Source organism: Arachis hypogaea, chromosome 12, assembly GCF_003086295.3.
Source record: "Arachis hypogaea cultivar Tifrunner chromosome 12, arahy.Tifrunner.gnm2.J5K5, whole genome shotgun sequence".
Classification (NCBI taxonomy): Eukaryota; Viridiplantae; Streptophyta; class Magnoliopsida; order Fabales; family Fabaceae; genus Arachis; species Arachis hypogaea.
The window spans coordinates 20827625-20841504 of NC_092047.1; the positions used below are offsets into that span (position 1 = coordinate 20827625).

The 13880-nt window shown below is 31.1% G+C and overlaps 1 protein-coding gene across 1 annotated transcript; it reads right to left on the reverse strand.

Annotated features, from left to right (window-relative positions):
• Positions 1-470: 470 nt before the first annotated feature.
• LOC112727106 (cellulose synthase A catalytic subunit 4 [UDP-forming]) lies at positions 471-5815 on the reverse strand. The gene is made up of 10 exons (XM_029290661.2): positions 5709-5815; positions 5012-5078; positions 4789-4903; positions 3898-4510; positions 3669-3806; positions 3214-3339; positions 2811-3023; positions 2142-2546; positions 1653-2003; positions 471-1389 (listed from the first exon to the last, which is right to left on the reverse strand). The coding sequence occupies exons 1-10, from the start codon at positions 5781-5783 to the stop codon at positions 808-810; spliced, it is 2685 nt and encodes an 894-aa protein (XP_029146494.2). The 5' UTR covers positions 5784-5815; the 3' UTR covers positions 471-807.
• Between the last annotated feature and the right edge of the window lie 8065 nt (positions 5816-13880).

Sequence of the window (13880 nt, forward strand, 5' to 3'; positions counted from 1 at the left end):
TCATTACACCTCACATATCCTAACATTATTCAAGACAAAGAGGTGGTGTAGAAAACCAGATGAGAGAAAAAAATTTACGTGGAAATGACACATTTTAATTAATTACAAACTTATAATTGACTCATGGGGCACAACATTTCTTGAGCCAATGGTTCCTTAGAACTATTATGCATCCATTAATACAAGTGTAGCTGATAAGTGATAGCAAATCTTCTTTCTATTTTCAATCGATGATATCTTCTCGTCAGCATGATCTTGCTTATTGGATCAAGTTGCATAGAAAGATAGCTTGATATTGTTGAAATAGATGTCATATTGAAGATATTTTCTGTGGTTATTTTCAGTGATAACAAGAAATCTTATCAATAATTGTGAAGTTTTTTAACTCAAGATATCATTAAGGTTCAAGTATGTAATCAATGTGTAAAATTAAATAGATGGTAACAAAATAAAATTAAAAAGATAAAATAATAATAGAAGATAAGTGATAATCATATACAGCAAAATATATTGCACAGATACCACAAGTACAGAACTAATATTCTTTTTATCTTTTGAGACCACATAACTATAGGTGTTCTCTTAAGAAGGGTGTGTAAGTGTGTTTATGAGTTGAGATTTTGAAGAGAAAGGATGGGAAGTGAATGAATTGTTTAGTAAAGTGAAACTCTCAAGCCTTTCCATTCCCTTCCGTTTCCTTCAAAACCAGACTCACAAAGACGCCCGAAAGCAGTATTCTCCAGCAAAAAAAGAACAAGGAAATGGGAAGAAATAGAACATAGCCCTGATTTTATCTCCACCATTACCTTAGCATTCTAACCCACATTGTACTAGAACTGGACCTGTTTTCTTGGGCAAGAACACATCAATTCTCACCCAAATCATTGAGAAAACCAATGCTAAAAGTATTGACCAGAGGACAACAATGGTAGGTGTTCTGTTCTGCCTTCCCATTAGACCTTTAAGGAAAGGATATAGATGAATAATGACCCAAAAAGAAAAGAAAAGCTTCCCAAACAAAGGTCCCCATGAGTTATATCCATTGTTAATGGCATCAGATATTCCGGCCACAATCCCAACCATGTTCAAGATAACAAGACTTGTTGGTGGTATCATAAGAGTTGTCCATTTGAAGAGATAGAGTTGATTGGATACACTGTTGTTATCTGTGGATTTTGCTCTGATTGTGAAGTTAGAGTGTACTCCACCAACTTTGAGGAGACCTTGGAACACGGCAAAGAGGTGCGAGGAGACGCTGCCGATCACCCAGAATTGCTCGTTGCGCCACCAGTCCTGAATGTTTACCCCACTCCACCGGAGCTCTAGCACGCACGTTAAGATCATGGAGGTGAACAGAGCCATTAGCCAAATGCTAGCAACATTTGTTAACTGCATTAAACAAAGCTTAGGTTAGAAGACAGGATTCTTATAGCAATATAGCTGAATTTAATTTGTTTGTATGTAATTAATAAAACTCTTTTGCACTATTAGTTATCATTTATCAACATTCACCTAGCATTGGTTTCTCTATTTTACATCCTTTGAAAGTAATAGAGAATTAGAGCCTAAAAGAGTTGCCACATTCTAATATATATAACAAAGAACACTATGCAAGTTATTTAAATGTAGTAAGCTAATAACAATGAACTAACCGCTGGAACAATGAATTTTCCAGTCAGAAGACAGACGGCTGGAATCGTGCAGTACACCAAGAGAGGGATGGAAGTGAAAGGATAAACAATAGTATTAGTGTAAGCCAACCTCTGTAGCAATTTTAGTTTACCAGTATAACCATACCACAATGGGCAATAGCCACTAAAGAAAATCTCAGTTGAACCAAGAGCCCATTTCAGAACTTGGTGTAATCTATCAGATAGATTTATAGGAGCAGATCCTTTAAAAGCATCTCTCTTTGGCATGCAGTACACTGATTTCCACCCTCTACAATGCATGTTAAATCCTGTTAAGATATCTTCTGTCACTGAGCCATAAAGCCACCCAATCTGCAATGCAATAAATGAAAAAGTGAAAAGATTACTTCATTTCTTATCAATCATAGGGAGAATTTCTATTTTAAGTATTTTCATCTGCTCAACGCAAGAAATAAATGCTAAGTCTTTCTAATTAACTTATATTATTACCTCTTTGCCCCATTCAGTTTTCTCTTCATAACCACAGCTAATAACATGAATTGCTTCCTTAATCAGCAACTGTGTATTGGTCACTTTTGGAAGTCCACCATCTTCCATCAAAACAGAAGCAATCAAAACTGGTGACATTCCATATTGCTTCTCAAAGTTTTTCATTGAAATGAAAGATGTTTCCTCTTTCTCTTCAAACCCTTCAAGTCCTTCATCAATCTCTTCAAGATCAAACGTGGACCCAGAATCATCACCAGAACAGCAGCAGCAGCAGCATGAAGACTGGCTTGTCTTCGGCTTTTTATCAGATGGCGGTTTATTGCCATATATTGCCTGCCTATTGAAAACACAACCAGTGCCAACATACACTGGGCCTTGAATCCCATCAAGTCCTTTCATCACGATCTATGATCAATACAATATTCAAGGAAAAATGTTATTGTAGTTGCAATTTGTTATAATCTGTTATAGTACTCTATTATATCTGTCAAGCATAAAAAAGAGTGAAATTTTTTAATAACTATTTCTAATATCAAGATAAAATCCATTAGTTTTTTTCCCCTAATAACACCCTTAGTTTACCATGCAAAGATTATTAATGTGTTCTTTTTCTTTTTTGGTTGTTACTTTGAAACTGAAAGAGGGAGGACTTTAGAAGAATTTCCTTACATCATAGAACACGGTATTGCGATTAGCATATCGATCATTGTTATCGATGCCATCGAACCTTCTTGGAAATTGGACAAAACAAATCCTCTTTCCAAGCTGAGGATCCATTAAGAAGCACATAGCCTCCCTTATAGTCTTGCTATTATTGATATACTGGTCACAATCCAAGTTCAACACAAAAGGAGCATTGCTAAGAACAGCAGAAACTCGAACCTTTAGAGGAAACACAACAATGCAAGAGTTACAAACAAGTTTCAATATGATAGTATAAACAGGAACTCTGAATTGCAAAGTATAGAGTAAACTATAAATTTAGTCCTTAAAAGATTAAAATGCTGCCAATTAAGCCAAAAATTGGTGGTTTACTCGCACTGTATTCATAAAGTTGTAGCTACTTAATTACCAAAGCATTCATAGCACCAGCTTTCTCGTGGTGTCGATAGCCGGGGCGCTTCTCCCTCGAAACATACACAAGCCGTGGCAGTTGTTTGCCATCCATGTCCAGTGTACCAGCACTTCCCAAACACACCTGCAAAGGCAAGTCCATGTAACTTCTAGTTCTTGATTCGTTGAAATTATTGAGTTTTGAATAAAGTTTATAATTTAAGACTACTTATTGCAGGAGAATTGAAACATTTTTACTTTCTATGAGGAACACTTTTAGAGGAATCATCAAACACAAACCACTTTACTTCAAAAACAATTCTAAAGTTTAGTTCTATGTAGAATTAATTTTACAAAAAACCGAACCAAACACACTTAAATATTGATAGATTTTTACAATCACCAATGAAGAAAAGTGGAAATGAATAAATATCAAACAAGAAACAACAAAGAGAATGAGATTTTCTTCCAAACCTGAATCATCCCTGGATGATCTTCAGTGTTGTTCCCAGGCCAAGGTGTTCCATCTTTCATCACCCAACCCTCTTCTGGTTTCTTCTGAGCCTTTGAAATCAACACATTGATTCTCACCTTAAACTCTTCATACTCTCTCTGCAATCAAAGAATCCATTAGTCCAACATGAGTTCTAAACCAAATTAGAACAAAAAGAAACATTCATGGCTTTCTATATTGTTCTTTCACCTTCATCGCCCTGCGGTCCCTTACAAATGTAGGATGAACCTTGTCTTTCAAGTAATCAACCTTCTGAGAGAAATAGAATTCAGGTGCTCTTGGCTCAATGCTGTACTTATTCACAAAAGGGATCCAAATTCTTGCAAACTCTGAAGTTTCATACAAAGTATCATAGAGAAGCATTGAAGCACTGTCATCCGAGACATAGCAGTTAACCTTTTCTACTGGATAATCAACAGAAAGTACTGATAAGACAGTGTTTGCTGTTATGATTGGTGGTTCTTTAAAAGGGTCTGCAGTTGTCACAAAAACATCAACAGGGGATAGTTTGTTTTGCCTGCCTTCTTGCTCGAAGCGCAAGGACAAGCGCTCGAGGCTGGTTTCGCGTGTGATGGGGAACCATTTTGGTAGCTGATCAACTAGCCAGGACAATGCTAGCCATATTTCACAAATTACTGAGACCAACCAGAGTGGAAATGCATCATGGACTGGATTTAGGATCCGGAAGCGAAAAAAGAATGCCAGCACGACGAGGCGCATGACAATGACTATCCGGTATGGATTGATTAGGCTTGAAGGTACCGGCACTTTTCGCCACAATGGTTGCCTGGCTTCAGCCAAACTGCAGGGTACCAAAATGGCAAGTTTCAATTGTGATGAGATGTTTAAGTCTTAATTGATTTCTATTTTCATTTCTTGTTCTTATTCTAGTTATTCCTGTTATCTATTGTCATATGATTTTATGAAGTAAAAAGCGCGAAATCCTAAAAGCTGAAACCAATTAGATGGCTCTTTAGTTTCTTTTGCTATTATGTTTGGAATCTAAAGAAGGAAAAAGCATTCTCATATATGTTTATGAGTGATTCAATTCATTGATGGAGAATTTGAGAGAATACTTACATGTAATCTTCATCTTCTTGATCATTGCTTATTAGTCCTTTCTTTTCTTTTCTTTCTATGTGTTTCTCTGTATTTCTTAAGAAACCAATTTCTACTTCAGAATCCTTACTAGCAACTGCAGAACAATAAAATAACTCAGAAAAGTTTGCAAAAAATTGAAGATCAGAAAGCATCCCAGAAGGGAAAAGAGTAAAATCAATAGAAAAACATGCTTATTGCTTACCACTTCCAGCTAAAGAGAAAGCTTCAACATTGTGCTGCCACTGTTGCTGATTGTAGTCTGTATTTTCCTACAAAGACACAAAAGCCTTGGCCTCATTTTGAATGCTAAATATAAATACTATTCATAATCAAGCTGCTTAACCTTTTGATTTTTTTTTTAATCAAACTTTGGTTCAAGACATGGTTATAGACTTATAGTGAATTCTAAATCATTCATATTCATTCAATATTAGACTAAAATCTTGAAAATTAATTCTATTTGATAACTAGTACGTCACGAAATCATACCAAAAACTCATTTTTTTAAACATTTAAACTGACAGAAGTAGGCACATAAATGGTTTGTCTGAATTTTACACCTTCTTTCTCTTTTTATTTGTCTTATGTTTGAATTTTTTCTTTTTTCGGATCAACACAGATCAACATCGATCAAACTTTACACTTTTTAGTCATAAAAATTCTGATAGTATATAATGATACTATTTGTCCCGAAAGTTTAAAAATAATTTCATAACAAAGAGTTGAAATTCTATGCAATCTCACTCTAAATTCAAATTCTCGGATACACACCAAGAATCTATGATATTTTTTTTATTTATATGACAGCCCTTGCTTAAATATATTAATCAGTATAAAAGTATTTTACAGTGTATAGTGTATAGAAGTTGAACTCTATAAGAATTATAAGATGACTCTACCTCATCTGAGTCATCATAGCGCATGAATCCGAGCCCTTTCCGGGAGTGAGAACCAGCAGTGGAACCTGCAGCCATGGAGGTTGATGAGTTCAGATATAAGAAATGAGAGTTGTGAAGAGAGAAAGAGGAAAGAAGGTGTTAATATATAAGAAATGAGAATTAATGGGGTTTGAGAGTGTGATGATGAGAAAAGGAAGGGTAATCTATCAATAAGTACTTGAATGTGATGATAAAGTAGCTATCAAATCCAACACTAAGAGTTAGCAAGTCATGGATTTGAGTTGGGAGAAGTACTTCATTTGTTTCCTCTGCATGTTCATGTTCATGTTCATGTGCATGTTGTGTACACCAATTGCTAGCTACTAAAATTTTTAATGCAGACTAAACAAGCTGTTAGATAAATTAATTAATGGATTTAATTACTCTATTTATAAATTCACCAAATCTTCAATTAGATTTTTAACGTTTAAAAATTTTTTAATTGAATCTTTGTATTAGTTAAAAAAGTTTAGTTAAATATATTTACTAATAGTTTTTCTGTTTAATGTAGATTGTAGCATATATATATATATAATAAAATATTCTAAAAGAAAATATTATAAGATTATTATATTTTTTTAAAAGATTAACTATTATATATGTGGAATTAGTTAAATTTTTTTTATCTAATAAAAAAGGTGTAATAATAAATTTTTGAACTATATAAGAATTTAATTATTAAGAATAAATTGGTCAAATTATAAGGATCAAAAAGAGTAATTAAATCTTAATAAATCAATGATTGATATATCATAACATCATAATTTCATATTAAATGATTGTATTGATTTCTTGTGCCCACCTTTTTTTAACTATAGAACTCTTTTTCCGAGAAAAGGAAAATTGGCTATAGAATATATGTAATAATGTAATCATGCTGGATTGTTGATAGATTTAATTTATACAGCTTAAAAGAAATAAACATTATTACTGTCCAAAAAAGTTGAAACCTGTAAGTTGAGTAGACACATTTTTTTAATTATCAGTAATATTAAAAAGACAAAAAAAAAACAGTTTAAATTTATTTTATTTAATTTTATTAATTTTATCAACAATTAATAAATATTAAATAAAATAAATTGTTATTAACAGAGTAGGTCTCTTTAGTAGGTCTCTTTATTAAAAAAATAAGCTATTATTTAATTTTTCTTTTTACTTATTATTAACTATAGTAGCTTAGTAGGTCTCTTAAGAAAAATTATTAACAGACGATAAACGCTTACAAAAATAGGATATTCTCCATTTTGTGAAAATTTTCATCTAGTTATAAATACATAAACAGAATGAAAACACACAAGAAGTTTGGAGTTACATGGTTCGACAAAATTATTAGTTTATAATATGAAAAAGAACCACAAACCGAATATCTTAATTATTGTTAATAAAATTTTGGTTTTGGGGATATACAATTATAGATTGAGTTTAGGGCTTTAGGCTAGTTGCTACTCATAAATTGGTTTTCTATATTGCAGCCACCAGCCAGTGACGTACGCTTTATGTTGATGTGATAGTACTTTAACTTGATTTTATATAAAATTAAATATAGAATGTTTAGTATATCTTTGGTTGTAATTTTCTGGTTTAATTTTAAATAATTTTTATTTTTAGAATTTTATGGAAAAAAAATAAAATATTGTTTAATTTCCTATTTTTACCTTTTATTTCTATTTTCCTTTTACAAAATTTTGAAAATTAAAAATAAAAAGTATAAATGTAAATCATACACACCGATATATGGCCATATATTGATATATTTATTGCTAAATTTTAGTATTGGCTTATTTGAGTTATTTCTGTTGATGGAAACATTATTGCATGTCCACTATTTTATGCAAAAGATTTGAAATGTAAAAGAAAAGAATGTTTTTCTAACAATTCTATGTATTGGACCTTTTTGTGTGAAATGGCTGCCTTATAAATGTCAATTTTTTGTTGGTACATTATATTTTTGGCATCTTTTTATTGTTAACATCTTTCTCTATGGTTTGTTAAGACAACTAAGTAAAAATGAACAAATCTATGTGTCACTTTTGTGCTTCTTTTCATAACTTCCCTTACTTTTCAGATGAGAATCCATTCACTTTAGATAAATGATATAGTACTTGAAAAGTGGCGCCGACTTATTAAAAAAAAATAAAAATTAATATTTAATTTAAAAAATATAAAAATAAATAATTTTAAAAAAAATTAAAATTTATTATAAAAAATAAATTAGGTAAAATTTAGACACGAATTTATAGATACTATAAAATTGACGTTTACTTATTTGTAATTTTCTTTTTTTTTTACGTGAAATCTTTCATTTTTAAAAAATATTAGTTCAAGAGACATATTTTAAGTATTTATTTTTTTATCCTTTTCAAATTAAATTAATATTAGTGGATTATATTTGTATCTTTATCTCATTTATTTTTTAAAAGGGTAAATTATGATTTTGACATTTGAAAAAATTATTTTAAATAAAATGATCCTTAAAATAGAGAAAGACGATGCACATGAAAAATTAGTAAAATTTGTCCTGTTAAAAAAAAGTTATGCCTATCTTTCTATTTTTTATGGATTATTTGTTAGAAATAAATTTTTTGAATATCAAAAGACTAATTTATCCTTTTAAAAATAAAAATATTAGGAGATTAATATTTTTTTATTAATATTAACTAATACTTTGAACTAGTATTTTACTTTTATACTATTAAGATTTATAGTTTAAAAATTTAGTATTTTATAATTTATAATTTAAAATTTAAAATTTAACTAACACTGTATTCTTTGAATATTAAGTACTAAGCATAAAAATACGTTTGTTGATTAAATATTGACCCAAAACGATTATTTGTTGATTATGCAGTATTGTTATTTAAAAAATAAATGATAAATATATTCATTTAATTTGAGAAAGAACCAAATTAAATATTTAAAATATATCTCTTCAACTAATATTTTTCAAAAATAATTATTTTTATTAACCTTAAAATTTAATAAATTAAAGATCCCTTATGTAGATCTAAAAATGTATTTGTAGGTGTAGATTCTATATGTCTAACTTAGCTTAATAACACTAAGTAATCTAGCAGACGTCTGGACAATTTAGGTGAAGCAGTGTCAATATAAAAAGTGGCATAATTTAGCTCCTCTCAATAGCATTAATTGTTATAGTTTATTGTTAATAACTGAATTTTATTTTGTTATTTTAACGATGATATCTTCATGTAAAGATATTATAAATCATTAGATAATTTAGTTAAATATATTAAATTATTTAACCGTTTATAATGACATCTTCGTTATTGAAGAAGTCAATTATTTTTACTTTACTATATCATTGGGTCACCTAACAAGTTAGTTTTTTATGACTCATATTTTTTGTTGTTGTTGAATATGTTGTGAGAATCAATCATAAAAAATAATTTAATTTTTTTTATAAAACTAATAACAATATTTTAAATTTTAGTTTTTTATATTAATTAAATTAAATGATAATTTGGGTAAAAAGAATTTATTAATAAAGTATAGATAAAAAAAAGTGAAGTGGTGCGTGTGCTTAAAATTTAAATGATTGGTGAATATATTAAAAATTTTAAATTTTTTAATCCTAAAATTATCTATATTAAATTATTTTCTCTCTTTAACTATTGAGCTATAATATTTTGTATTATATACATGATAATGATAATTAATAAAAATATGATTTGACAGTTATAAAATGTTTGACAAGATTCCAGTATTAATAATAAATATATTGTAGATCACAGGAGGGACGGAGTTAGCCTTAATGTGAGGTAGGGAAAAAAATAATTTTACAATTAAAAAAGAATAAAATAAAATATTTAAGGAGGTTAAATTAAATTTCATATATAATTTATAAGAAAAACTTAATAGATGGAGAGACCATTGTCTCCCTTACTTTATATGAGGCTCGACCTTTGTTCAGGAATATTGCCAAAACATTAAAATAATATTTTTTTTTTAAGTTGATATGCTTTTTATGTGTTAATTACATTATTAAAAAATTGATTGATATAATTTAAATTTTAGATATCTAAATATATCCATCTTAGTTTTTTTTATTATTTTTATCTAATTACTAAAATATTTTAGATTTGTTTCTCAACTATTTAAATCTTGAGTACACTATTTCACTTTTTTCATCTATACTTTTATGGATATATTTATTTTACCCAAACATTTATTTAGTTGAATTAATATGGTTGAGTTTGAAAAACTTAGATCATATTTAATGATCAAACATTATTAAACATTGATTAAAAAAATTATTAAATTATTATTTGTCTCCAATTATTTGTTTAATGTGTTTATTAGTGTGCAGATTTCATATTGGGTCAGAAGCAACACAAGCCTAACTTGTTATTTAAAATAAGTCTTGTGCAAAAATTAAGTGGCTGAGTGCTAAGAAGTCCAAATTCATCCAGACCCACCATAAATCAAAGAAAGAAGCATGTGATCCAAGTCTTTATGCACTCTTCCATTACCCATTCCATTGGTTAATGGAATACAAATTTCAATTCAATTGATTGCATGCATAAATAACCAAAGAAAAGCATGCCCAAATTTCTCTCTCCTCTCTCTTGTCTTTCGGTCATATCAATCAAATAGAGAAGAAGATAAAAGTCATCAGAAGAAAAAAAAGTTACAAGAAAAGCCCATGGAAGAAAGGCTATGAGGAAGGAAGATCTGAAGTAAGGCATGGCAATATTTTTGCCATTGAAGGCAAGATTTGAAGAAGAGCTTCAAGATTTTCCATATCAAGAAAAGAAAGGATCCGCCTCTGTCAGAGAGGAAGATCTCAGTTGCAAAAGTTCACTTCTATTTTTTTTAATCAAAGAAAGAAGCTAGCCGCCGAGCTACACGTAGGAAGAAGCAAAAATGGAAAGCAAGGAGCTGCCCTGGGTCAGAAGATCATCAATGGTCCAAATCCTTTCTTGGAGCCAAAAACAAGATCAAGTGTTCAGATTGAAGGAGTTTGATGAAAAGGGTTGAGAGAGGTACATGCATGTTGGTTTTTGGTTTTCCATCTCTCTTCTCTTTGTCCGAACCGAAACTGTTTTTAGTTGGAGAAGAAGTTGCTTGGTTGAACCGGTTTCAACCTTGGAAGCTTCCCCTTCTATAATAAGGGTGAACGGCCAAGGGTTGAGATTAAGGAGAGAAAGTGTAAAGCACAGAGTTCTCATAGCTATCCAAGCTTCCTGAGTTCTTCTCCTTCAAAGATATTCATTTTGTTTTCTTTTTCTTAGTATTGTCTGTCTGAGTCTCATGGTAAAAGGCAAACATGGTGAGATTTGTAAGAAAAAGACAATGAGAGGAAAAAGGCAGTGATCAATATTAGGGAAAAAGTTATAGATGTCTCAGAGTTTCTTTGTACATCTGTATGTTGTGTTTCATGATCTTGTTGGGATTCCTTGCAAGTTGGGTTAGCACTTTGCGGTTGAAAGCTAGGTTTTGAGTCCTAGTCAAATTCAGATTGGGTGTAGAATTTGGGTTTGTCCCTGATTGGATTAGGTAGATCCTAGGGAAAGAATTAGTGTTTGTAATCTTGTAAAAGATGGTGAAATTCCATCATTATTGTGATGGAGACTGGATGTAGGCTGCATTACACTTAGCAGCTGAACCAGGATACTTCTTGGTGTGATTCTCTCTTCTCTGCTTCTTCCCTGTTTCTGGTTCGCAGAAGACAAATTGAAAATTTTCTCTCAACTTGTTACGAGACAAAACAAAAATGTCTCTTAACTTGTTATGAGACAAAAAGTGAAAATATCTCCTGAAGTTCCTTTAAAAGTCAAAAAGTAATATTCAGTAAAAAGGGAGGCTAAGATTCAACCTCCTCTTCTCTTAGCCACTGATTACCGTCAATTGGTATCAGAGCTTGGTCTCAAAGAGATCAAGCTTTGTAACTTGGAGAAAAGATCCTAATGACAGTCAACAGTGACTCAAATCTGGTGGCCTATACTCTGACAGAAGGGCCGTCAAGCAATAGACCCCATTCTTCAATGGGAAGAACTACAGCTACTGGAAAGAAAGAATAAAGATTTTTGTTCAGTCTGTGGATTACATGCTTTGGAAGATAATCCTAGAAGGTCCATAATTTCCAACCACCACAGGAGCTGATGGAGTGGTTGTTCCCAAGGCTGAGGCCGATTGGAATGAAGATGATAGAAGGAAAATAGAGCTCAATGCTAAAGCTGTCAACTTACTCAACTGTGCTGTCAAAAGATCCAGAATAGACCTGCTGAACAGAGACTACGAAATGTTCTCAATGAAGGAATAAGAAACAATCGATGAAATGTTTGAAAGATTCAACATTATCATCACTGGCTTGGATGCTATGGGAATCAGACATCCAGAATCTGTGCTTGTGAGGAGAATATTGAGATGTCTCACTAAAGAGTGGAAAACCAAAGCTATAATAATAGCTGAGAGTAGTGGTATTGATGAAATGACCTATGATAATCTGAGAGGAAACTTACTTTCTTTTGAAAACACTTATTTAAAGAGAGATACAAAAAAGAAAGGAGTTGCTCTCAATCAATCACTGAATCTCTAGATGATGAATCCAGTGATAATTTATCTGACGATGACTTTGTTTTGTTTGCTAAGAAATTCAGGAAGATGATGAAGCTGAAGGAACGGAACAAAGGAGGCAGTTCAAGGAAACCAAAGAGGGATCTAAGCAAGGTGATTTGCTACAACTGTAAAGAAACTGGACACTTCAAGTTTGATTATCCTAAACTGAAGAAGGAGGACAAACCAAAAAAAGAAAAGAGGAAAGGACTCATGGCATCATGGGAAGACTTGGAGAATGATTCGGATGAAGAAGAGGAAACTGAAACCAAGTCCCAAACTTGTCTCATGGCTGACATAGTAAATGAGGTAATATTTCCTGAACCCTCAGCTGAAGACCTTCATCTTATGATAGATCATCTCAATGGAAAAATTAGATGTTTCTTAGATGAAAACTATGATCTTGAATCTCAAGTTACCATTCTAAAAGTAGAAAATAGTTTTCTTAAAGATAAAATAAAGGAAGTCGAAACTGCTGTTGATCTTGTTGAAGAAAATAAGCAGTTAAAAGCTGAATTTAAGAGCTGTGAATATCATCATTCTGTGATTGCAAATCTAAATTATTTTGAGAAAAATGAGTGACTACATAAAGAGGTAAAAAGACTTAAAGAATACTTAGCCAGCTTTGCTCAAAGTTCTGAAAATTTAAATCAACTCTTGGCTAGTCAAAAACCTCTTTATGATAAAGCTGGTTTGGATTTTCACAAATCTAAAAAATTTATTGAAAAATCTTCTTTTACCAACATGGCATCCTCTTCGGATGACATAAGATTTCAAAACCCAACAAGCTTTAAAAAACAACAACACAAAAATTTTGTAGATTATGCAATTGGAATGGACATTTTCCTATTCAGTGCTTCATAAGTGAAAGGATGATTGGAGATAAAGTTTACAATATTGTTTATGATTATAATGGCTTGGGACAGAGCAGATAGTTTGACATTAAAGGATCCAAAAAAATTTGGATACCTAAGGTCACTTAAGTATTTTTGTAGGTTTGCATAGCATCCAAAAGAAAAGACAACATGTGGTATATGGATAGTGGGTGCTCTAGACATATAACCAAAAAGTCAACATTCTTCATCAAGGTTGATGAGTATGATGGAGGTTTTGTTACTTTCGGTGACAATGGAAAGGGAAATATAGTGGCCATAGGTAAAGTGAGTAAGAACTTCTTTTCTTTCATTAACGATGTTTTGCTTGTTGACGGATTAAAGCACAATCTACTAAGCATTAGCCAATTGTGTGATCTTGCATATTTGGTTATTTTTAGAAAATTGGATTGCTTGGTTATTTATGAAAAATTCGGTAATATTTTGTTTGAAGCAAAAAGATGCAATAATGTGTATGGATTAACTCTAGAGGATTTAAAGGATAAAAAAGTAACTTGTTTTACTTCTCTTGAATCTGAAAAATGGCTTTGGCATAAGAAATTGGGACATGCAAGCATGTACCAAATTTCTAAGCTTGTTAAAAAGAATTTAGTTAGAGGAATTTCAAATATTAAATTTGATAAATACATTACTTGTGATGCTTGTTAACTTGGCAAACAAGTAA

Bases quoted from the DNA above. Each gene is read 5' to 3' on its own strand.
- LOC112727106 (XM_029290661.2), bottom strand. From the start codon at position 5,783: ATGGCTGCAGGTTCCACTGCTGGTTCTCACTCCCGGAAAGGGCTCGGA. The intron at 4,904-5,011 runs GTAAGCAATAAG...ATTGTTCTGCAG, and splicing joins TTTCTCTTTAGCTGGAAGTG to TTGCTAGTAAGGATTCTGAA. The intron at 1,390-1,652 runs GTTAGTTCATTG...TGTTTAATGCAG, and splicing joins GAAAATTCATTGTTCCAGCG to TTAACAAATGTTGCTAGCAT.